Source organism: Haliaeetus albicilla, chromosome 3 (genome assembly GCF_947461875.1).
Source record: "Haliaeetus albicilla chromosome 3, bHalAlb1.1, whole genome shotgun sequence".
Lineage (NCBI taxonomy): Eukaryota > Metazoa > Chordata > Aves > Accipitriformes > Accipitridae > Haliaeetus > Haliaeetus albicilla.
This window is the reverse complement of record NC_091485.1, coordinates 53,731,821-53,758,669: the sequence shown is the minus strand read 5'-3', so window position 1 is coordinate 53,758,669 and position 26,849 is coordinate 53,731,821. Positions and strand designations below refer to the sequence as shown.

Here is a 26,849-nt window from a genome sequence, read left to right as displayed (position 1 = left end):
ATTTTGGCAATTTATCTATTTTCATTAAAGTTTGTTAAATCTCCTAATTTACTTAAGTTCATAAATCAGTAAAAATTCCAGTCGTTAGTTCTACCTTAAATAGTGACTAAAATCGAACAAATCCAGTATCAGTACCAATCCTTCAAAGCCTACTTGGCATCTCCAACAAAAGCCGTGTGCACTGATGAGTAGATAATCCCTTAATGAAGTCAGACTCATTGCGATTAATGAAACAGTGTCATTCAGTGTAACCATGTTTGCAAAAAATTAAGAGCAAGTAGATCGGCTTAAGTTACTGAATTAATTATTGGTTATTTATTTATTGAATAGGCACCTACAATGAACCTGCAATGCTGAACTGTTGAAAGAAGAAAGTTAAGAACAGCTCTTGGCACTTGGAAGATTATAGTAGGCTAATCAGCAAGTTAAACAGAACTCTTAACAATCCTTATTATTCTGCTTACATAGTCACTATAAAATACTCCACAAATTCAGCAATGCCAAAACTTCAACTCTTCTGTTTCACTAATATAGCAATTATAACTTACAACTATATTTTGATCCCATGTTCAAGGCACGTGCAGAATTCTATTTTTAATTGTAGTGTTCTGACAAAAACTAACAACTGTCAGTATTAATGTCTTCTAACCCTACTAACCAACTTTTTATGGCAGCAGAATCAGAGATTAACCCATCCAGTTGAATTCACATTGTGAAGAAAAAGCATCTTCTGAGAAATCATAGTCTTACTAACTGAATAACTGCAGTTTACTGGATTAAGGTATGTCTGTGGGTTTTGAGACCCATACACAGATTGTGCCTAATTATGAACATATTTAAAGGAAAGCTCAGACATACTATAAAAGATACTATAATTCTAATAATTGAGAGAAGCTGGCAAAAAGCCTACCTTTATCTGAATAGTTACACACAGAGGTAGTTTTATTTTCTGCACTATTAGATGCTCTTTGTAACCTTCCATTAATTACACTTACTTTTAAAACTCTTCAGATGTCTTTGCAAAAAGCACATGATAAATTCCTGAGTACTGTCAAATCAAAACATGCTAAATCATTGTCTAGCTTTGTCAGATAATCCAGTGGTAAAAAAGAACTAGGAGAGCTCTTCCCATTCAAGTCTAAAGAGCAAAATTATAAATTCAGCTTTCAAGACTGCCTTGAAGAACTGATTGCAACAGATTCCCAGTAATAACAAAAGCAAATAAATGTAAAGACATAGAAATATTTTAATACCGGTCTCATTTGAGGGTCAATATTCATTTTTATACATTGTGAAAACAGAGTTAAAATTCAAAAGGAATCCAAAAGATCCTCTCTAGCAGACATCAAGTTTTGCTGACTATCATAAAAAATAATTTTAGGATGAGACCTCTGCTCTATTTTTGTATTTCAGAGAGTCTTTAAAAACAGGACCTACATTTTTTAGGTTTGTGAAGTTACTGGTAGGAACATAAAGCTATTAGGCACAGAAAGACTTGTAGTTTTCTCTTTGCATGCTTTTTAAGGGGAGAAAATAAATTTGTTGCTGCTACTTTGAACCAAAGAGGACCTGATTAGAAATGTCATTAATATAGCAATATACATTACTAGAATATAATTGCCCTAACTAGAGTGGTCGTACAGCTAGTTTCTCTTCCCATTTATACCAAGTAGCAGTGCACTTTATCAAGAGTAAGATAAGCCTCATTCAATCTACACTAGTAGCTTCTAGTAATGTTTTCAAACACTGAAAGATTACAGAAATATCTATTATTAAGGGCAGGCATGCTCTAAATTACAGATATATACTGACTCTCACAAAAGATTGTGAAGTACTTAGAACATGTACAAGTCATGTTTTATATGTTACCTAGCACATATCACCAAGGATTAAAACATAGTTAATTTATATTGAGAGTGAGATCCAGACAGAAACTGTTAAAATTATTTTGTGCTGAAAACTTACCCATTGTAATACTGCTGATTTGTGCTCATTTGCTACAAGTCAACAAGAATACAGGGAAAAGACAACCATTGCATTCTTCCCCTTCTCTTTAGAAAAAGAATATCACTGCTCACAGCCAGACATGTAATGACATTCCCATAACTTATTTATTCCTATAAATAATGAGCTGCACACATGCTTTTTTTGTGTTGGACTGAATGCTAAGTGGATTATTGCCTTTCCAAGACTTGAACCTGAAGTTCTTAATTCTGTCTGAAACCCAGCTTTAGCCATCATGCTGCCACAGAAGGCTGGGGGAGGAAAAGCACAAATACAAATTTCCTATTTGTCTAAAACCTTAAAAAACCCACCACAATTGCTTCCCTGACTCCAAAGGAAAATGTTTATTAACACATCAAAACAGGCACCTGTAAACTCAGGGTATTTCCAGTCTTAATTACTTAATTGTTTAAAACCCCATCTGTAAGTTTATCATAATCAAGTATGGATTGTTATTATAATTTATAACCTGAAATTTTACACTTCAAATTCATATATGTATATATAGTCCCAGGCTAAAGGCAGGGATCAAAAAAAAATCCATTTCCAATAACCATTATATTTTAAAAAGATAGATTACTAGTATCCCATTAGATTACTGCTAGATTTTTACTACCAGTACAGTTAGACAAAATTTAATTATATAGCTTTAAGATTTTTCAATTTGACTTATAAACAGAAATGACTTTATTTTCGAATGCAATGTCCACTGCTAAATGAACACACACACTGCTGGAGTACCCTACATTTCTCTATAAAACATTAATTATGTTGGCTGAACAGCAGGGATGAGTGTGCATTTCTGTAAAATTTATATAAGAAAATTAGTTCTATTTTCAGTGTGTGAGACACATGTGTAATATCCATGATACCTAATGCAAAACATCAAAAGAAAAAATGTTTTCCTTCCAGTGACTGGTGTCAAGCAGGTCATATCCCCTTATGGTACTAAACATCTGTTGGGTGTGAATTAATTTCAGTGGCATAGGTTTTCTTAATGAGTGATGTGCCAAAATTGTGATACAATGTGGATAGCCACCTGCTTTCAATCTGCTTAAATCCAGTCCCTAGAAAACTTTCCATTCCTTTCCTCAGTATATCCTCATATCCTCATTAAAAAGGCAAATGAAATATTAATTCTATAACATCAAGATTCAACTCAGAATAATACGGACAGAAATATTCAGGAATGTCACAGTGTTGCCTCTGCAATTTTATTTTTTTTTTAAATATGCTAAGCTTGCTTGCCTAAAGGATACTTCATTTCTTTCCTTTAAAAATGAAGAACAAACAAGCTCTTCAACTCCTGCTTTTGAAGAGCCACAAATGGCTGTTCAACTCAGCCACTAAAAGATTGCTTTCTTTCCAACAAAAGAGGTTAAATACTTAAGAAAAAGCTCCCTAGGCATAAGCACCAGTCAGGTGCAACAGAGAGGAGGTGCTGAGAAACCTGCTGGTTCTCTGAAGTTTGTTTATAGCTGAGGCCTCAGAGACCAATGAATAAATATATCTGCAGTAGGCTGTCTTCTCACAAGTAATTATATTACTGACAAGTAATTATATTACTTGTGAGAAGTAATTACAAGATCATTGTAATTGTCAGAAGTATTATTACAAGATAATTTCTCACTGTTTATCCAGGGTAAAATAAACTAGATAAAGCATAGAATGCAAATCCATGTTTCTAAGTTACAGTGAAAATGTTTCAGATTTAACTCAAAACTGCAAAGTTTGTAGCTGACAAAACAAGTAATTAGCAAATTAAAAAAAAAACAACCCTGAAAATTCATCATGGAAACGGGAATGGCTGTATCATTACTAAGAAGATTAATTTCAGCGGGAAGAGGAAAAGAGAAGGAATAGCCATATTGTCAGCTGACTGAGCTGAACTTCAAATTAAATTTTAAAATGTTGGGGTTTATTTTAAGTTCTGGCTGTTTTGGACAGTGACTTAAGAGCAAGACACACGAAAAATCAGAACTGTATCGGGCAACAAGCTCCCAACAGATAAGCATGTCTCTGATTTCAAACCTGCTCTCCATTTTGATGGGTTTTCTCATCAGACTTGGAATACTGTATACAGAGAATATGTTGTAAGATTGTGGCTTTCGGTAATTGAGAGAAAAGTCTGTTCTGAAGATAAAAGATTCCCACTATTGATAAGCAATGCGCTAGCTGGGAACAAGAGCTCAAGAAAGAGCGTGTGTGTCTAGTCAACTAAGTTTCCGTGGGATAAGGAAGAAAGTTGTCACCTAGATAAATAATTGGTCAATTAGTCTAGATTAATCAACTGTGAGTAAGAGTACAAGGCCAATTTAATGATTCGTGGTTATCAGTGTACTCTCACATTGATCTACGCCAGGGCTGAACACATTCAATATATTCAAGAATGGAAAAAGGAATGAAGATCAACGTGAGAAATTTTTCTAAGTATATTAACTTATTCAGGGTAATAATGACAAGGGCCAAGTGAAGAACTGAATACCATTAGAATGCTGAATGACAGGGCAATAAAATAGCAGATTAAATAAAATATAGGTAAGTGTAAAGTGATGCAAACATGAAAAAAAACCACCTAAAAGGAATGTAAAAAGATGGCCTCCAAGTTGACTATTGTCACATAAAACCAAGTTCTTAACCTTATTACAGACAGTTCTATGAAAGGGTCAGGTAGCAGGAAAAGGATCAGTAGCAGATATAAAACCCCAATTCTCTTATCAAGAATTACAGGAAAAGGAGATGGAACAAAAGGGAGAATATCACTGTGCCAACATATAAATCCATGTGTGCCTGTCTGTATTTTGAATATTGGGTGCAATTCTGGTCTGGGCGTCCAATTCTGGTCCGGACCATGCCCCACTTATTCCTCAAAAACAGACACTGTAAAACTGAAAAAGAGCCAGAACAGGTTAACAAAAATAACTAATGGAATGGAACAGTTTGTAGGGAACAATCCTAGTTAAAAAAACCCCCTAGGATTCTTCAATCTGGATGAAGAGAGACACTGAAAACAGGGTATGATCCAAGCATGTAAGATAAAATGGCCCAGAGATGGTGACTAAGAAATATCTTTTTTTTTCCTAAGGTAAGAACTTGATGCAAGATAAGTAAAAAGAAATTAAATAAAAACAAAAATAATAACATTTAAAAAGGGGGTGGTGGTGTTCCCTCTGCATATAGTTAGCTGTGGAACTTCTTCCTGCACTTTATGGCAGATGATGAAAGTTCAGATGATTTTCAAAGGCAACTGGACATAACCATGAGAAGAAAAACACTGAAGACTATCAAGTACATAGACATCACCACTATCTCTGCAAGTGTCTGAGCTGCAAATACTACATTACAGCTGGGAAAATATTGTAGGGATACATAATTAATGTATCTGTTCTTATATTGCTTCTAAGTCATATGCTAATGTAGGGCTAAATAAATGAGACTCAGTTTAAGCCACTATGGCCATTACTGTATTATGTGCCTCAAATACCAACTATATTTACCTACTCATGTCAATCATATTTATCTAGTAATGGGTCTGAAATCTTTGTATTAATTCCTTTCTACATTCTGTGCAGTAAGTTCAAAAATATTGATGAATTTGTCGCAGGTAATACTTATGAAAATTTAGGGTGCTTAAAAAAAACAAGACCACCAAGCTAAAAATTTATAATGGTGCTTTCTAGGCTTAACAAAACAAAAAAACCCAGGATAATATGGTACAAAAGAAATAAGTACGCCATCCCTTCCAAAAGATGATCCCAGAAAAGCCCAACAGATTTTGAGCAAAAGCAAATCTGCCAGTAAAACTATCAAGCACCAAAGAAAATCTTCAGATCTGTTTCCTTACTATAGCCTTTTAAGATAAGAAACAAAACCGCAGAAGGTATCATGATATTCTGAAGAATTTTTATTCCTGTATGAGAAACAGGACAAGCCTTCAAATAATTTCAGAAGACACAAAACCACATTTATCCTTGCTTTTATTACTTAATTTCTAAAACAAAGCAACTCTGCACAATGAAAACTGGAGAACTGCATATGAATATCATGAGTGAGTCAGGTCAAGATTGCTGGAAGTTAAAACACTTATGTGTGGATTTCTGAAACAAAGTAGACTGTAGGAAACCAAGAAGAAAGAGTGGAGTCAGGAGACTGGTAGAAGGAAAGAATATTATATTAGCTTTATGACTTAAGGGTGGGTTTTTCTGTGGGATACTGGGCAGAATACAAACATAGATCAAAGAGCATCCCCATCTCTGGCTTTCTTAATGATGTGGTTCATCCCTGCCCCCTTAAAATATGTTTTTTATTTTGTTAAAAAGTATAAATATTTAACTTGCTTGAAAACACTGGTTTCAAAAATAGTCATGTGTTATTCTTTATATATGGTAGTTTTTAAAGGAGACTTAATGTGATGATTACTTGATATTAATGAATAACAAAGGAATTACTGTTGGTAAATCCACATGCCCCAGGCAGTTTTAATACACTGAAGTTCCTCTTTATCTAATAAAAAAAGATTTACCTGCTTAATGATTTTTAGGCTTCAGAGAATGCAAGTCACTAATTTTTGCCATTTTAACTAAGTGTGGCTTTTTTTTTAAAAATCCAAAGCAGATGAATAGAATTTACTGAACTCAAAATCACATAAATTAGAAATTGATAGGGGGCTGTTATGATTACTTAGAGATTATAACATTAGAACCAGTTCAATCATAAAACCACAGCAGGTACTCTTCTCCTGATCTGAAAAATCAGTGGAATGACCCTAGCTCAACATCTTTTTGTCATGTCCCTTGTCAGTGTTCTACATAAAATAAGATCTGTCCTAACATCCAAACTTGAATAATGTTTCCTTTCATTTTTAATTATACAACTCCTTCTATATCTCTATAATTCTTTATACAACTCTAGATGATTCTACTTCAGCCTTGATGTTTGCACTTCTCAAATATTTGTGGCTTCACAGCTCCAAAACAGTCATCTTGCAGCCAAGGTGTATGCATTTGACTCTTATGATCCACCCCCTGCCCCATAAATCATACCCAGAATCCCCAAATATTTTGTTGTCTTTTCTTTGGAATACTGGTTAGCTTCAAAGAGCTGCTTGCTGGAAGAACTGTCATCAGCCCACATAGTTGGGACCCTTGAGTGCTCACCTTGCTGGAGAAAGAATCAGCAGGGAGGCCTACAGAAAGAGTGCTAGAGAGAAGCAGAAAGAGACAAGCTTTATATATTCACAGTTTTTACTTGGGCATTTACTGCAAGCAATAGAAACTATTGCCTTTGAAAAAGTGTAAAGCATTGCTAAGTATCAAACAAGATGAACACAGCTAAGTGACAAAGCTAAGATGAACAAAGCAAAGCTTCTGACTGACATTCTTTGCCCTTCCTCAGAATCCACAAAGCAGATACCTATCAGATTACCTGATTACCTTCTATGATAAAATGGCTGGATCTGTGGACAAGGGTAGAGCAGTGGATGTCATTTACCTCAACTTCCACAAGGCTTTTAATGCTTCCACAATACTCTTGTGTCTAAATTTGGACATTACAATCTGGATGGGTGAACTACCAGATGGATATAAAACTAATTGAATGATTGAGCTCAGAAGGTATTGATTAATGGGAAGCAGTGAATATGTGCAAGGGCAGGGCTGCTATCCACAGGGACCTAGACAGGGTAGATGAATGAGCCAGACAGAAACCTTAGGACGTTAAACAAGGAGAAATGTGAAGTCCTGTACCTAGGAAGGAAGAACCTCAGCAATGATACAAGCTAGTTGCAGAGCAGTCCTGGTGGACATGAGCCAGTGATGTGTCTGGGCACCAAAGGTAGCCAGCAGCATCTTGGACTGTATTGGCAGAATCATGGTCAGTAGATTTGAGGGAAGTGATTGTTGCCCTTTACTCAGCACTCATGACATCAGATCTGGAATACTGTGTCCAGTTTTGGTCCCCACAGTACAAGAAAAATATCAACTCAGTTCAACAGAGGGCAACCAAAATGGCTGCAAAATCAAGACAGCAATATCAGAAGATGACAAAAAGTTTAATGAGATGGCATCCATGGGCATGTGTACAGCTACCTGATTGCAGTCCATAGAGAAGATGGTGCCAGACTCTTCTCAGAGATGCCTGAGTGGCATCTGGTGCCACTGGTGGTAGAATGAGAAGCAATGGACCCAAGTGGGAACACAAGAAACTCCAATTACATATTAGTTTTGGGGTTTTTTTTTAAACCATTTGGGTGGTCAACTAGGCTGCCCAGAGAGGTTGTGTAATTTCTATCTTTGGAGGTATTCAAGACTTGATTGAAGCCCTAGAGCAGCCTGATCTAATAAGGCCTTCTGTAAGCAGGGGCCTGGACTATATGAACCCTGTAGGTCCCTTCCAACCTAAATTATTCCATGATTCTATCCTACCTTAAGCTTTGTATGCTAAAAAGCAAATCAACTGTAACTATACACATATGCATAACTGTGTTTGAACAGACACTAACAGGAAACAAATAGAATGAGATAAATATACAATTCATCACTACCGACTTTTCCTTTAAATAAGGTGTCATACTGTAAAAATAGCTTTCTGAAAACAGATTAAACACCACATCTTTAAATGTGGTTGAACAGCTTGCCTGCAGGAAAGATACACAATCTAGATTATTATCTTAACTAGTAATAATGGGAGTGCCTTAAGAAAGCCAAGCAAATACACTCATTGCCTTAAATCACTGTCATACAAAATTCCATTCATAATCTGAGTTCCAATCCAACCTTCTTTTTGAATCCCAACCCTGGTGCTCAAAAGTCCCTTCAGACCTTAAATTTCCCTAAACCTTTTCACTAAGCCTGAACAATGATTCTGTGCGTTCTATATGCTGGATTGTTTTTTCTTTAAAAAGACTAAATCCCTACTAGAAATGCAGAATTTTCAATCAACAGGACACCTTTGGAAACTAGAATTTTTTGCAACTTTCAGTAGTCCATGACCAGATCTGTAAAAATTCAAATGCATTTCTAGTTCTTTCAATATTGCATCTGTAGTGTCTTTAAAGTGGCACCAGTGCATAAAAAAAACCATGAAGGATTTACCATTCTTGTTCACTTCCTACGTTCAGGCTACTCTTGAATCCTACAGCTTCTGTTACAGTTCATTTTTCAGTATTGAAGCACACTTTTTGACAGACACATACTTGGCAAAGATTTTGTTGAGTATCTCAATCTTTTCATTATTCTAACAGAAAAAAGGACAATCAATAAAACCAATTCCACTTACAGTCAGTTATCTCAAGAAATTCAAGGCATTCCTTTATTCCCTTTCTTATTCAGAGAATGCCTGTGCACTGTTTTTACATACTTTTGTTTATTGTGGGGTTACTCATTTATTCATGAGTCCCTGAAGAGAAGCACTGCATGTGCATAGGTTCTGAATACCCTTGAAAATAACTGAAGAAGTACTTAATGCAACAGTTCAGTGGTGTAAATTAATGTACAAATACCAAAATAATATTTATTCAAAACTGTTCTATTCCTTTCAACTTCAAAAAAAAGTCACTGCCATGCTATCTTGGGGCAGGTTTGGAAGACAGGTTTCATACATTATGATTTGGAAATGCAAACTTGGTTTTTCCATTTCATTTTGTACTTTCCCATGGGGAATACAGTTTCTTCTGTTTTTTCCTGCTCTTCTGTTAATCATGCTTAAGCATCTAATAGAAATGTTGGTGAAAATCCTCAAATGCTACAAACCAGAAGCTCTAAATCTGCAAAGCAAATAGGCACTGTGAGAAAAAAAAATAAAATCTTAAAGCTGTTTTCTGTGAATTGTCTTGCTGAATAAGACTGTGATGAATCAAAATGCAAGAGGAACACTGCAGCAGGAGAAAGAGAGCACAGGTTCTGTGTATCACTATGACCTGCGTAACAACCTAGGTAATTTGCAATACTTTAGGAAAGCCTTTGGAGGATGGGTAAACAGCTCAACTTTTCTCTTAAAGTATCAGACAGAACACATCCAAAGGTGTTTGAGGAACTGGCTAGTGCCACTGCTGGGATCCTCCATACCATATGTGAAAGGACATGTTGTCTGGGAGAGCCTTTGATAACTGGAAAACAGCAAACGTCATACCCATCTTCAAAAAGAGCCAGGAGGAGGGTCCAGGGAACTACTTGATAGTCAGACTCATAGTAGTCCCTGGGAAAGGGAGAGAATACATTTTCACAGAAGCCAATTCCAGGCATTTCAAGGGCAAAAAAATTTTGGGGAACAAAGAACACCTATTTACCAGAAGGCAAATCATGCCTTACCATAATCTGATTGCCTCCTATGATGAGATGATTGATTCTGTGGATGAGTAGTGGAAGCTGTTTTCTTTGACCTTAGCAAAGTTTAGACAGAGTCTTCCACAGCAGACTTGTATCCAAACTGTTAAGTGTGAACTGAATGGGTGGACTACAACGTGGATAAAAACCACACTGGACCTCTAAAGTCAGAGAGTAATGGCCACTGTTCCAAAGTGCAGCTGAACTCTACTTAGAGAGTGATGTTCTCCAAGGTTTGATCATGTTTAACGTCTTTAATAAAGACGTTGGCAATGATACAAAACATACCCAAAGAAAGTTCACAGATGACACCAAACTGGGGGGACTTGTCGATACACTGAGGGGTAGGGCTGACATTCAGAGGGACACTGACAAAATGGAGGAATGCTTTAACAGAAGCCTCATGAAGGTCAAAGGTAAAACGCAAAGTCCTGCACCTGAGATGGAAAAATCCCAAACCAAATACAGGCTGGAGGCCAACTACTATGGAGTAGCTTTGCAGAAAAGAACCCAAGGGCCTGGTGGACAACAAATTGAACACGTGATAGCGGCATGCCCCCGTACTGTTGAAGGCTAAGCACCTACTGGGCAGCATTAACAACAGCCAGTAGGTCAGAGGTGAGATTATTTCCTGTTATTAGATACTTGTGAGTCCACATCTAGAGTACTATCTCTAGCTTTAAGCTCAACAGTAGAAGAAAAAGATTGACAAACCTGAGTGGGCAGAGGATCATCATGAGGGTTAACAGGTTAAAGCACAGGATTTATGAGGCAAAGGTGAGAGAGCTAGGTTTGTTCAGATGGAAAAAGAGAAGGCTAAGGATGGTGGTGGGGTATCAAATTGCTGTTTCCAGTTACCTAAAGCAGTGTTATGAGGCAGATGAAGTCAGACTGTTCTTGGAGATGCAGAGTGAAACGTTGAGAGGCAATGGTTAAAAGTTGTATCAAGCAAAATTCTGAATGGATATAGAGACAAAAATTTGCCAGAGTGAGGGTAGTTAAGCACAGGACAATTACCTAGAGGGGCAGTGCAACCTTCTTCCTTGGAGATAAAGAAAGATTTGACTGAACAATGTGCTGAAAAGCCTGATCTAGCTTTGACATTAGTGTTCTTTTGAGCAAAAGAATGGTCTCCAGAGGTGCCTTCCAACCTAAATTATGTTTTGATTCTTGCAATGATATAATTAGCAGGTGTGAAGTATGAATGGCCATGTGCAGGCTCCAGACTTCATTCACTGAGATGAAAACAGCAGCATACAATCAGTGTATTATGTTTCTCTCTGCTGACTAAAGGAGAAACATGAGGATAATAATAAATGTGCATATATTAGAGGGGTGGTTTCATATAGGCACATGAGACTACAGAACATTGAAGAAAGAACTCGACAAAAAGTAACCAACTATTGGATTTTACATTTTCAGTATAGTAAATCAAGATACAGTTCTACAACTTATTAAAGAAAAGGCAACTACCACCTTGAACCAGAAATACTCCCATTACTCATTACAGGAGACCTCAATAATGCAAGGGAGATATCACTGAAGAACAAATAGGTATCTTGGGATGTAGTCAACAAAAAACTTTCTGAAATTATGTAGTAAATTGCTTTTAAGTTTGTACAGTCCACATCACTCATGCAGCACTTCTGCACAGTGCCAACTCAAAATTAAAATTCTTGGCAGCCATTCAAATCTTCTGATTCTATCCATTCCACTGACAATGGGAAAACAGTGCTTCACAAATTATTTATTGAAGATATTCCCACATATACTTATTTATAATGTTCATCTCCAAAAGAGGCCCTATGTCTGCAAAGTATCTAAGGAAAAGAAAGATATGCTGCATTTCTTTTCTACAACTTTCATGTTTCAACATGGCAGTGAAACAACACCCTTTATTTCCCTCTATCCTTGGGAAAGGATAAAGGAGCCGGGGGGTGATGTGATGCCTAGATTAGCAGATACATACAACTTCTGGGGTTTTGACAAGGTGAGGAGAAAGGACTATAAGTAGTTTGGCTGCTTTAGAGCATTCCTCACTTCCACCCAGACTCACATGTATGCTGAATCTATGAGATTCAGGAAAGGAAGGAGGAAAGTTTCTTCAGCTTTCCCATTAGCCAAATTCTTGATTGTGTCTTGCTCTTTAACTCTCTCCCTAAATCTTGTTCTTATTTGTGAAGATTTCTCAACGGGTCCAACAGCCATTCCAGTGGACTTGTCACATATTAAGTTCTACTGTCTTAAAGATGCCATCAGCCTGACTAGATTCCTCATTTTGAAGATAAAGAATACTTATTTTTTCTTAGGACAAAGTTTTCACTTTCTTTTCTCCTATCTTTTTTTGTATCAGCCCAGAAGTTTAATAATTTAACTTACAAGTCTGTCACAGTTAGTGACTGGCCTTCAATGCAAACTGACTTTATCAACTTCCAGAAATAAAGAAGAATGACAAATTCAAGAGATGGTTGCTGAACACTGTAAGATTCCAGAAAAAAGGAGAGATTAATCATTCAGAAGATGAAGGGCCCTTCATGATGTACCCATCATCATTCTTAATGAAGAAGTATGAGAATATTCAGAGGTGGATTGAATCTCAGGGACTTGAGTGAAGACAGTTAATGTGAGTAGTGGTTACCAGGCACAGAGAAAATTCTACAGTTTACTGGCTTTAGCGAAGCACAGTGTAGTACGTGAACTCATAAGAAGATGCCAAAGTTTCAATAAAAGTTAAAGTGAAGTGGCAAACAACCTCAAAAACCTACTTCAGAATTGATTTCCTTCATCATTTACATAAGATAATTGTCCTTGTACATAAAATGTTGCAGAACCACCTTAGTCCAATTTACTGAATAATATTCGTGCTAAAATAACACTCATCCTATTGTTAGAACAACATTAGAATGCATTTTAAAGCTGACCAAACAAACAATAATAAAACATGTATTTCATTTACCTATAAAATTTTGTCCAGATGATGCAAACACCTGATCAGAGCTATGGTACTCTAAAGAAAACCGGCTGCAAACCAGGGAAAAACCTACCTCAGTGGTGCTACTGGAAGGTTCTAGTCCAACCATATTGGCTTGTATGAGCTGCTGAAGAAGTTGTACTTGAGCCACATTGAGGAAGAAATCCAGGTTTGTTGTCACATTCACCTCCAAAGAATGACCACATACCAAAATTTCCTGTGGAGAAATTAGGGAAAATACTAGATAACAGCTACTGGGGAAATAATTTTCAGCTGCTATACAACTGTATTGTGATTCTCTGCTGCATTCAATGCTTCAATATTGCATATAGTATTAATTTGGTCTTTTTAGAAGAAAGTGGTTTCTCAAGCTTCTAAACAAGGATACGGCTATTCTTTGCTTTGCTTTCAACAGCATAATTATTAAGACAAATTTTGCAAGAAAAGCATCTCATGTGTGAGGTCTTGTTTCCATCTCTTGGTAGTATCAAACAGTGGACTGTCAGATTTTGGTTTTTATTTCCTTGGCAACGACTCCTATTCTCCTTTCCTTCCAAGAAAAGGATGTGCTTTTTTTAAAAAAAAAAACCAACAAAACAAAACAAAACAAAACAAAACAACAACAAAAAACCCAAACCATAAACTCTGCTCAATTTACAATGAAATCATGTGTTGGAACTCACTGATAACCAACCTAATTGATTTCTCTTTGCCTGGAAACCATTGCTAGTACCTTGGCAGAGCTAGCTGGATGGCCACTGTTTTATTGGTGTTATCTAGCACAAAAAAAAAAGCTCTTCACCACTGTTGGCAAGCAATAAAGAGATGAAAAACAGAACCAATGAAGAAGGGTTGCTTAGTAAGTAGAAGTACTGCCCCTTCTCATGAGAAGGTTGCACAATGTTCAAGCTCTTCATAATCTAAACTAGACCTCTCCCTTCATTAGTGAACGTCATCCAGGGAATAGATAACAAGAAAAATGTATGTATAAAAACCAGACTGAAATTCTTGAACATAAGCATTAGTAAAGCTCAGACATTTTTTTTTTAATTGAATAACTTATGCATCCTAGCCAACCCCTAAGCTTTTTATTTCTTTTTTACATTAAATAATTTTCCATCTGTCCTTGTGATGACCCTTTACACAAAATATGAAGCTGTCAATTTTTTCTTTATATGCCCATTAGCTATTATTTTCCAACAATGTACACCTATTGCATGTTGCAATACACACCTAATACCCTTCACACTCCTGTACCAGTTTTGCTTTTACTAGGAGGTAGCTGTTATGAGAAATACTCCTTGTCAGCTGACAAAAACTTTCTGATATCTCCCCTACATAATATGTTTTAAATTCTTGAGCTAAAAACCAATGTCAAAAAGTGAGCCACTACCTTTTGTGTATAACGTGCTTCACAGACTAATCATTAACAAGCTGACCCACAGATGGGTAAAAGTGATTGTTAAATCTGGAGTACCTTGAAGTACCAAAGTATTGGTTGGGGAGTGGATGCTTTGTGGCAACCTGTGGGCTTGAAAAATCTGATTAAAGGAAGTCAGCTCAACTTTCTTCTTCTAGATAGTGTGTAGATTGTATTTTCAGGCTTCTTTATGAAAGCTTGTGAATACAATATTTTGTAATGTTGTACTATAGCACTTCTTCTCAACACTCTTCCATCACAAATCTTTTTAAAATATCACTGGAAATCATTAAAGGATTCCCATTTTCTGAATTGCAAACAGGCTTATCTACCCCTGGACAGGTTGCCTCAAATATTGAATGCTATACACAAATTCTTTCTCCAGTAGAGAAAGAACATTTCAGCTAGCGACTAAGACTTTTGTTTTTCGTCCCTGGTTGGCGATATCTGTGTTTGAAAACACACCTGGACACTTCAAATGGTGGAACAGAACAATATTAAGATTGTCCACATATTAAGAGTTATGCTACTTCTATTCACATTTTGTACTAACCTCTGGGTGTAAATTCTCCGCAGCATCAATTTTTGTAAAAATAATTGCAGGAGCTGCAGTTATTCGAACTGTGAAATCTGTCAAAATTGGAGTTAAAATTGCTCTCCTTTCCTGATGCCGCCTTATGCTAAAAAATAAAAAAAGAAAAAAAAGATGAAATTACATTATAAATTGTTGAAGGGCAAAAACTGCTCATATTCTTCTTCACATCCAGTGTGTAGCACAAAGCTGCTTCAATACCAGTTTGGCATTTGATTGTTACCTCAATAAGCATTAAATATCACCATTATAAATCATGTTAATTCCAATCCTGAAGGCAGACTTCTACCTTCATTTCACAGAAAAGGTATGTCTAAATATTTGACTCCTCAACCCATCTCCAGCTAGACAACTTTGACATTTGACATTGCTGCTTCTACTGTTTAACGAACTGTAGAAAATCATTTGAACAAAACCACAAACTTTATTATCAGTATTTTTCAAACTCGCCTGTGGGTGCCCTTTACTGTCGGGCATGAATAGCTGTCATGAACCCTGCATGATATTTGAGTTCATGCATTAGAACTCTGTGGTGAAAAAATTCTGCACACAACAACATAACTGACACAAAAAGACATGAAAAATCATACTAGCAAAGCCTATGAAACTCTCGCACGTTAAATTTGTAATAACTATTGCCCAAGATGTTCAAAATGCCTTGAAAATAGAGGGCTATCAGTTTTCCTCCACTGCTGCTGTCACTGGTCGTTCTTAGTTGGTACCTTTTAATCTAAGTATCAACACTTGCTTGCCAAGAATATTTGTTCCATTAAACTCGATAATTACATTTGTTTTCCAGCTGGGTGTTTATTTTTTTTTTTTCCTTTAACCAAATACTAAGCCTAGAGGCACAACTCTGTTATAGATGGATCACTAATAGCTTATGACAACCCATTCCAACTAGCCAGAATCTTCTGGGTCAGGTCAAATAAACTATTGCCACAAAATGCCATCTGAGAGCCTCTGATCAGGGTAAAAAAATGTAATGGGATCAAGATGGTGTTCAGCCCCTAAAAGAGGATACAGTTCAAATTCCTGGGAGAACCCTTCCATCAAGACAGTTTTTTGATAATTCTTTTTACCTATCATCATGTATAGAAATGTTAAATACCTGTATTTCACTACAAACTCCTCTAAAAATCATCAAGAAGTTATTGGCCCAAGGTAAGTTTTCCTATGCTTGCAAAATAGAAAATCATCAACTGTGGAACAATGCAAGTTAAAAGTATATACTAAATCATGCAAGTATCTATCACAATACAATATAAAAGACAGAACTACAGTGCCATATAGAAGAAGAAAATAGATCTATGCAGAACTCCTCAGACATATCTGCATGTCAGTTAAGGATACCTGTATTACCTTTCATCTCACCATCTCCTGTCCAGTAATGGAGATGCGGCAGTTCAGACAGCATAAATCACACAAGTGAGCCAGACACATGAACTATGCAATTAGACACTTAGTTCTTACCATCAGCTAGAGTTATCCACGTTAATGTCATTAAACAATATGGTTATATGCCTGTCTATGCAGAAATCTCTGGAATACATGTGGAATAGGTAATTAAACCTCTTGATTAAGTACGGGTATCAATATACATAGTCTAGTAAAAGGTAATGGTTCTGAAATGGATTATGCTGAAGAGTAAACAATCTCAAATGCTGATGGTTTGTAGGCCAAGGGTTAGGCCGAAAAGAAATTAAATAGATATCAACATGACTGTAATTCAGTCAACTTCAAAAGATTCAAAATCCACAGATGACAATTTACTGCTTACAACTGTTTCTATTTTGATGCTTCAAATTCTACTAACAATTTGCTTAAGTGTCCTCAAAACATGTAGAAAGCATGGCAATCTACAAGGGAATATAAATTGTTGAGGCTAGGCCTTAAAGCTTTTAAATTTATTTGGGGCAACAGTATACAGAAGTTAACAGCAGATGCTACAGAGCACAGAGCTAGTATTTACTGAGCACAAGTCTAATAAACTTTTGCTTCAAATGACCTTCACGAACACGGCTGAGCAGGCTGCACGCTACCGTGAGTAGTACGCAGTGTGCTTAAGAGCAAGCCAATTAATGAGTGTGAGAAAACTACCATCTTACATTAAAAGCTTTAACATTTTAGTCAGCTGTAGCTCTGCTGATCTCTAATGATGGTTTTAAAAGCAAGATTAGTCTAATTAGATCCCCAAATTAGAAAGCGGACCTGTTAGTGGTTAGCATACACCTTCAATGGAGAAAATTATTTTAGATTTTGCCAGTTCTACAAATGCTTCTCTCCCTGCCATCATCTTCATTTTAAGTTTAAACCAGATGGCTTTTTACCCAATTCCTATTTCCCTTTCTCAATAGGATGAGAAAGAAATGCCTTTCTTTTTGAAGAAAATGAAGGAGCTAAGTAGTAGAAAAATTCTATGAAAGAACACACAGCTATACAATAGAAAACTTCCACTTGAAGGGGCATAAAAATGCTAGTAAGTATGATTTCAATATATGAAACAGAGCTGTAAAAGCAAGTTATTTGTTGAACCCTAAACCCACAACTGGCTCTCTTCAATCATTGTTCAAATTATTTTTCAGCTCATACATATTCCCATTTCTTAATTTTCAGATGTTATTCTGGTAGATATCCAGTACACTGCATCTTAGAGGACTTTTTTGTTAATATAGCTGGATTGCTGATTTTTTTTAATTTTATTTTTTTAAAATCATCTTTACATGGTATCCCTGTCCTGCTCTACTTACTACTTTCCGCATTTCTACTTGGTGAATTTGAAGCTCAGCCAAATCAAGTATTAGCAAAATAATCGTAAGTACAAACAGAAGGCAAACAGAGCACAGTAAATAATGAAGGGAGAGGATATGAGAAAGAGCACAAAAGGAACAAAGAAACAAATTCCACTTTGAATTATTAAGTCTTCCACACTGCACCTAAGTGCACCGTTAACTTAACACAGGTGTACGCCACATGAGCTTATGAAAAAACTTGATTGTGAAGAGTGTAATGATGGCTCTATGTCTGCAGCACATTCATTCCATGGTTCATTTATGCATCTGTTATATATTTGTCTGGGAAAAAAAAAAGCAAAAGCTAGTACTTTTAGAGATGTTAAAGCAGTTGATCATCTACACTTAAAAGTACAGCACATTTGAAAGACCATATGCTAACGCAAAGCAAACAAGGCAGCAAAGCATTTGTGATAAGGCCTGGAGGTGCCTTTTACTCAGTGATAAATTTGGGCTATATCTGTAAAATAACATGAACTATGCTTATGGACCACAGATCCCCACTGTAAAAGCACAGGACGAAAATGGTCTCTGTCCTCAAAGGCTTACAATTTAAGTATAAGAAAAAATGCACCCTCAGACAGGGAAGTAAAAGGGAACAACTAACAGTGCCACAGGTAACGATATCTGTACAGTGGCAAGCTGAAAGCTGTCTTAAGAGTTTTTATATTACAGTATAATAGAAACAAAATTTTTTTTAAGGATTTGGAAGAAGACAATGCAATAATTTTGTGAATGTTCACAGGAAATGCCTTTAGAACAGACAGATTTGCCTAGGAGCGAGCAAGAAAGTGCTTTTTTAAAATTAAATGTGACAGCCCTGGTAACTGGTGTGATGAGGTCTGATGAGCATTGAGTGTAGATGAGTCAATGTAAATGAAAGACGACACGTAAGGGGAAATGGATAGACATAGCAGTCTGCAAGTACCTTGAAAGCAAAGACATATCTAATGATTAATATGACAAAAAATGTTGTGGGAAGAAGAGAGAAAAAAATGTGAAGAACAGAATTTTGGAATCAAAGCAACAACACTTGATTACATCAAATCAAATCATCCGTATTTGATTACATCCACTAAGAAGTATGCTGAATTTATATGAGGAGGAAGGACTGCCAAAGAGTTGATGTTGCACTAACTAAGGAGGTGTGATCATGTGAGACTGGATAAGTTGTGAAAATGCACAAGAAAGACTATAACTTGGCTTCTTATGTGGAGAAAACTAATTGAAACAAACAGAAAAAACTGGCCAGTAAGAGTTAAACATAACATAGATGTGAAACTTGGAAATATTTGCCTTATTCTTAATTGTAATTTTTTTCTTAACAACACCTTACTTAACCTAGAGTTTGAGCCCTTATATACTTAAAAAAATACATAGGTCGTGGAGAAGCTCATATACATTCAATACATGAATGACAATCAAGAGGTCATTTATGCCATGTAAGTTTACTATCTACAGAGAGATGAATCCTCACAAAGAATTTTGCGACTTGATAAAGCAAAAACCCCAAGTACTAGCATGGAATAGGCCTTCTCTAGTATGTTGTTAACTTAGGACTACAAAAGATTTTTCTCTTGCAGGTTTCCCATGTAGTTGTACAAATCAGTTAATCCCTGACCTGCAAATGTATTAGGATATCAAACGACTAACATCATCATGCCTCAGGCCTCCATCTCCCAGTGGGAAGAATAGTTCACATCCTTTCAGCTCTCTGAGGTGTTGCAAAGACACATCACAAAACAGCAAAATAGCATAGTAACATTTTGAGGACTATCTAATGACCAAAATTAGACAATGAACAAACATATACCATCTGGCTATACAGAATGACTATTGTTATATAATTATGCCTCAGTAAAGCTGATTTTCCTCTTAAGAACACTGTGCAAGATTTCTTTGCTGTGGATTAATAAAGAAAATAACATACTCCATCTTATTGTGTAAGGCTTTGTACAGTATGAATACAAGCCTGACTTCAGGTACAATAAACACAGCAACTGAAATACAGGACTGAATACAAATGTATTGCATTTTATTCCAAAAGATTCACAGGGAATGCCCCTGCTTCCCTACACGTGGATCTACAGATAATTTTTTCTGGTCTTCCTTATTAGAGCTTGGCAAGCTGCGCAACTTTCCAAAAAAGCACGAAAATGAAAACTACTCAAAGAAGAATCTGCAGAAAACCTTTCTGAGGATCCTTGCAAAGCAAGAGTGGTATTTTGTTCAGTTTTGTACAACAGATCATTGGCTCCCTGACATACTCAATGAGAGTCGCAGAGAGCTGTTCCAGATGGTGGTACGCCAAGGACAAAACTGTAATGCAGTATATTGCCACACTCAAGTCATTACCACACAGAGAAGTAATGCTTTTAAGCTCAATTAATTTTTTTTTTAAACAGAGTTTATTCAGGCTGCAGGAAGCAGAAGTTGCTGCTGGGAGCTGTAGAAGGATTGCACAGGGACGGGGGCGAGGCCTCATGAGAGGATATATTTCTTTATTTCCTTCAGGGCTGTTGTTTTTTCCATTGAGAGGAGGGAGAGGGAGGAGGAGATCTGCAAGCTGAAAAAGGAGTTTTCAATCAAGAAAACTTCTTTTGGTTAAGTACTCCCAGTTCCCCACATGCTGTTTAGTAAAGGGAATAAATGTGGACAGGTTTCATTTGTACATAACCTTATTAGAACTGTCTGACTGTTTCCAGTATTCTTTTTATATATTACACCATTAGGGAGCTTTTTATAACATCTACAGTGAAGTATAAACATTTCATAGTGGAAAGAGTTATGAACCATGATCCTCAGTACAGCACAGCATTTGGACATTTTTTTCTGAGAGACGGCATCCACCCTACCAGAGTGCTCCGGTTCCCCCATTCTTCTTGGGGTGATCTGCGGAGGCACAGGAGGCATCACAGCAGCACTTCACAATAGGCCCTCATGAAGAATTTTACACTAAACACCTTGAAATATTCCAACACTCAGTCTAGAAACTTGAAGCAAGACTGCTTACTTTCCACATTACAATGTAAAAGTTAAAAAAAAATTTGAACCCATGAGATATTAAGTACTAAGAATATGGAACTCCAGAAAAAGTGGTGGGAAAATTTGAAGGATTCACTTTCTGTGTAAGGATTGTTAAAGCATTTAAAAGATAAATTACGTCAAAAGCTTTCAAATATTTGTTTGTATGATATCCATAGGTCTTACATTTAGAGTGATTTGGTTTCCATATGAATTTTTAAAACAAGACCAAATTTCAATCCCATAGACTAAATTACAATATAATCTATTTCAGAATTTTTATGACTTTAATTTATATTAAAAAAATACAGTAATGCTTTTAGAAATGGGAATGGAAAATGGCTAGTATCTATGCTGAAGTTTTCTGTAAAGTAACTGTATGAAATACTTGGATATAGGTTGCATTCTATACTGCACCACATAGCACCTAAGAATTAAAAAAATGAGGAAAAAGGTTCTCAGAAAAGAATCTTAAATGCCAGTGAACGTAATAAATGATAATACTGGTTCTAAACCATAAGTAAAACCAAATAGAAGTATATTAAAACCAAACAAAGAAATTAACCCTAAAATAACTAAGTAAAAATAATTCATTATGTTCCAGCTTAAAAATGTCTAAGAAACTTAAAGAATTAAAAAAGAAAATGGTATCACAAATAGGTCAAGGAATAAAGCTTCTGTGGTGGTGCAGGAAATCTTAAGATAAACTTCACCCTGAAAACAGTAAGCACTATGTAAAACACCATGTAGCCACCCTCTTGGTGCATGCTGGAAATATCTCAGTGGATGGCAGAGTTCAATGCAGGTTCTTCCAGTTCTCAGCACACCACTTCCACAGATCATAAAATAAACCCAGATGCAGCAAAACTGACTGCCAGCTAAAAAGCAAAAATGCTAACAACCTGAAAAAGAACTGTAGTAAATGTGTAAAATTTTAGGCCAAAAGGACAAGAAAAGCCTCATACCAACTTTCTCTTTAAGCAAATTCAAGCTGGAATTAAAATACTGTATTGCATAGCAGGAAGGAAAAGCTAATGTATTTAATTACCACTGATCTAAATTAAAACCCAAGTAGAAGATTCATTCAAAAGCAATTTCAAAACAAACGTATTTATCTGTGAAATATATTCTAATAAAATTTTATTTTGGAAGTCTGCTGAGGAAAAGAAGAATGTCCAAGCAGTTATTAAGAAGGAAAAAAAAAAAAAGAGAACTCATCGAGTATCTGTAATAGCTGCTTCTCTTATTCTTTATCTCAACAGCTTTTCAGGAATCCCACCAAATTTCCTATCCAAACTATAACCATAAAGCTCAGACCAAAGTGTGCTGGCAATATGATTTCAGTCACCAACGGGAAGGAAAAGGAAAGTCAGTTTCTCAGTGGCTGGTTTTGCTATGTTAGCTTAACTTGCGAATTGGCTAGAAGTCCTTTGGAGATTAATGTCATGCTATCTTTCAAGAAATGCCAGTGGGTCTACGTTGTTTTGTGAGAAAGAACTTGATGGGCAACTTGCCCAACATCAAGGCCCAACTAGAAGGTCATACACATTTTTTCAAGTCTAAGAAATTAAAAGAAAAATTGTCTATGGAATTATGTTACTTAAAAAAAAAAAGAAAAAAAATCGTTAAAAGACAGGAGATGATCTTATAAATGAAGAACAGATACTATTACTGTGTTTAAATTTTTATCTGTACTCCTGTCACTCCTTGTGGTTTTATCATTACTTTGGATAGATCTGCTTTTCCTGTCCTGTATTTTTCAGTGATAAACTGGAATTTATTCTTGATCACATCTTTTTTCTGCACGCACTTCTCCAGAGTGAGCTTATTTGCTCTCTTGGTCTTTCATCAATACATCAGTTAAGAAGCTCAGTCTGCATGCCCTTCTCACACAGCTGCTACAGTTTGCCTCACTTTTAGAAACATCTCCAAGTCCTCTTGTCTCTCCTTTTTTTAAACACTTAACCAGCAATATTTCAATTTTTGTCTTTCCTTATGATTCTGCCTGTTTTTCTGCATCACTTTTAGGAACTCATCCCAAAATTCAAATTGGAATCTTACCTTAGGAACCATAAAATCATGCATGCATGTCATAAAAATTGCATTGTTTTTGCATGAATTAGACATAAAGGACTTTTAAATGAAAATAAATAAATAAATGTGTGGGCAAACAGGCATCTTCTAGCAGAAATGCTTCTAAATCCACAAAGTGACTTCTGAAGGCTTGCTCTTGGCCATCAGACCTTATTCCTGTCAGTTTGAAAAGAGAACTGTGACTGCTACACAGTCTATAAAAATTTAGTTTTAAACCACCTGTATGAATTTTGAAGTATAAAAAAGTATATTGAAACTAAAATAAAAATTTCAATTTTGCATAAATTACAAATTTAAACCCCCTATTTTATATGTGAAAACTTTAAAATGTAAAATACCATGCAAGCGTACGCATGTTTTAGCTTTCAACCCTGTTTAACTAGAGGGTAGGGCTTTGTATGCGCATATCATACAATATACAATAAGGGAGACTCAGTTGAAATAGCTCATTCTCAAAATTCATCTGGTTTTAGTTACAGAAGTGCAAAAACCAGTTCAGAACCAATAGGAAAAAGTTCTACTTCATCCTCCTCTAACTTAGAAATGTCTAAGCTGGCTTTACTCAAGCTTTGTAAAAATACAAACAAAAGAAGTTAAAAAAACCCCCAAACAACTAAACACAACAACAACAACAACAAAAAAGCAAATACCAAAACCAAAACCTCCCATTGCTTGTAGACTGAGAAGCTGAAGTCTCAGCCCTGGAGCTATTTTTATGGACATACTGTAAGCCACTCAGAAAAGAGCTTATAGTGGAAACAAAGGCACACAATAACTAGATAGTAACTACAGTGTAACAATAACAGTAATATGCATTTCAAATGTATAATCCAAAACTCCATGGAAATGTGCTTGTAACGCAAAGCAAAAACAATACAGAATTATTTGATTCAGGTATACTGCGAATGATATCTGCAGTGTTTGTGCTGTGTAATTCTAGAAAAAGAGTAAGTTAAAAAAACTTCCTACCTACTGGCCATGTTCCATTCCAGCGCTGGATTTTGAGAATTTCTTTCACTCTCTGTCAAAACCCCTCCTTTTCCATTTTCCTTCTCTGGTTTCAACTGATTCCAATGAGCAGTACCAACGTTTATAGATTGAAGATCTATTTGATATTGCCTGTCTTCAACCTCTGATCCAGGGTCTCGAAGTATTCCTAGATTCAGTGCTCTCCTGTAATGCCAAAGGGGAAAAAAAAAAAATCAGCAACAAAGGTCAAAATCAGACCAATCAGATATTCATTAAGATACAAAATTAAGAAAATTAAGGTATCAATTTTGCCATTCCTGATTACATCTAAGCATTATTTTAAGTCCAGATCCTCAGAAGTATCCAGCTGCCTTGTTCCTATGGTATTCAATTGGAGATACGCAAATAAATATATTCCAAAATTTAGCCAGATCCACCAAAGTTGATACGAGATCAGTCCATTGACTTCACTGCACTTTTGATCAGGTTCATATCAGCAGCCTTATGGGGAAGCAGAACTAATTCATACCTACTGATCAGATAAAGGATATCGCATTCAAGTCCTCAAAAAGTATAGCTACGTATCAGTATTACGAACAACTTTATTGTGAGACAATTGTTCCACTGTTCAAACTTCTCAAAGAATAAAAATTAAAAAGAATATTCCAAGATGATAGAAAAACAATTCAATCTTTTTAACATGGAATTTCAGTACCGCGCTTTGTTATTAAAATTCTTCTGAAAAGTGAGAAAAAAGCGTTTTTGAGTGAACCACGTTACTTATGGATTCTGCTAAATTCTACTACATTAGATTTTATGAAATATTTCAATCTTGAGCTGAGCTTGGGAAACAGTCATACCCAACTTCAAGAGAACATACAAGAGCTATTGAGTGGGTGGACGCTGCTGAGACCATTCCATTTTACCAGTCACCAGTATCAGAGGAGTCTCCTACCACCATTTGTCTTCTGCTAATAAGCACTAATAAATCTTTCAAAAAATTATCTTGCTCTTTCTACGCTGGGAACAATATAGCTTTATGTGCACTGCTCATCTGATATTATAACAAAAATGCGCAATTGAATTTATCACTGCTTTTCAAAACAAGCCAGTAAAGGGAGCAAGGGGATCTTAATTTTTTTGCTTTGAATCTCTGATCATGTCAAATTGTAGTCTATTTTTATTGATTTCATACATCTGAGTTGAAGCTTAAGCTTCTTATTTGCATATGCCATCCAACCTACTGTTCCATTCTAGGTTGTTGTCTTATGCCAGAGTCGTTATTTAGTATATAACTACGGTCTCCACAGAGAACTTAATAACAATTTATTTAATCATTCATGCTAACAATCTAAAAATAAATAAGGATTAAAGCAGCACAACTCAACCTGTGATGCAGGCACTGCATGCAATCTGTAAGTATACATATGCAACCTATTTCAAAGTGCAATCCCAATGCTGCCCAAATCCAAACACAGTTGAAACTGCTAATACCATTGCTATTGTCACCAATGGACTATGCTAGCAATTAAGAAAATTAAATAATTAATCATATCTACCCACGGAGGCATGTGAATGGCAGGAAAGCTGTTTTGATCACGTCATTCCTGGTGAGGCAGTGCGATGGCATTGTTCAGTAGCCCAGTAACTTTCTTAAATGCTTAGCAGAAATACACTGAAAATCTGTTATGTCAGTAGCACTATTTCAAAATTAAATGTGGTTTCTTAAAACTCAAGAATGTGTTTGTCAACTTTCCACACAGAGAGATCTAACCACAACAACTGTGTCTTTTATTATTGTTTCTAGGCATTATTTCATCAATATGAATGCAGTTCTGTTTGTTTGTTTTTGTTTTTTTTTTAAATAAACATGGTAGATTATTGTATGACCCAGTGTCTATTTACATACTTTATCTATTGCAAGTAAATATTGGAATATATGTTTTGTGAAATATTACTGAAAAAAAGCACAAAATTATGTATTTTATGAAATCTGCTTAAGTATATGAAATAGAGAATATGATACTAATTTCACCTACATAATGAATTCTTCTCTCCTGTACTTCACAGTAAAGAATATTTTTCATTCGTTCTTTTATGAGCAGCTTGATAACTTGCATTAAGCTGTACCTAGCACTATATTCCTTAGGCTCGTTCGGCACAACCATGACCTTATGAACTGCATTCCTAGAGCAAAATGTGGCTGTATGCGCCAGTCTGAAACTCCCCATTGTGACAATGGCTATCTTCCCCTCAAATTAACTTATTTAAGTATAAAACCCAATGAAATCACTCTTTGGCACACATTTTTAGGTGCAGCAAAATACACAGAGGTACTATTCAGACATAAGGTAGTAGTACATTGCAGTGCTGGTATAAGATTTATCCATTGATCTTTATTTTTTGATCCAATTAATTTTGTAAAATGTCAAGGATTGGATAATGTTTGTACAGCTTTGGGGTATCGCAGCCTAATACTTTCACACTGATATAAAAACTGCATTTTCATTCTGTTCCTACTATTAACAATCTCCTATATACAATACAAAACTCTTCCTCTGATCCTTTAGATACACCTTTGAAATCCAAGCAAACAAATTGTGTTTCTATTGATTATCCATTTCAAGAAACACATATTTTACACATGCATGTAAAATACAAG

General features: G+C 35.8%; 1 protein-coding gene across 4 annotated transcripts in view; it reads right to left on the bottom strand.

The window, feature by feature from the left end:
• The window catches only part of VPS13B (vacuolar protein sorting 13 homolog B), a 486,539-nt gene that overhangs the window by 142,123 nt on the left and 317,567 nt on the right, over window positions 1-26,849 (bottom strand). For all 4 annotated transcript variants that reach the window (XM_069779759.1, XM_069779758.1, XM_069779762.1 and 1 more), the window contains exons 31-33: window positions 24,188-24,391; window positions 15,270-15,396; window positions 13,370-13,513 (exon numbers count right to left, since the gene is read on the bottom strand). In XM_069779759.1, the coding sequence (XP_069635860.1) occupies window positions 13,370-13,513; window positions 15,270-15,396; window positions 24,188-24,391 (475 nt within the window). The remainder of the gene's footprint in view (window positions 1-13,369; window positions 13,514-15,269; window positions 15,397-24,187; window positions 24,392-26,849) is intronic.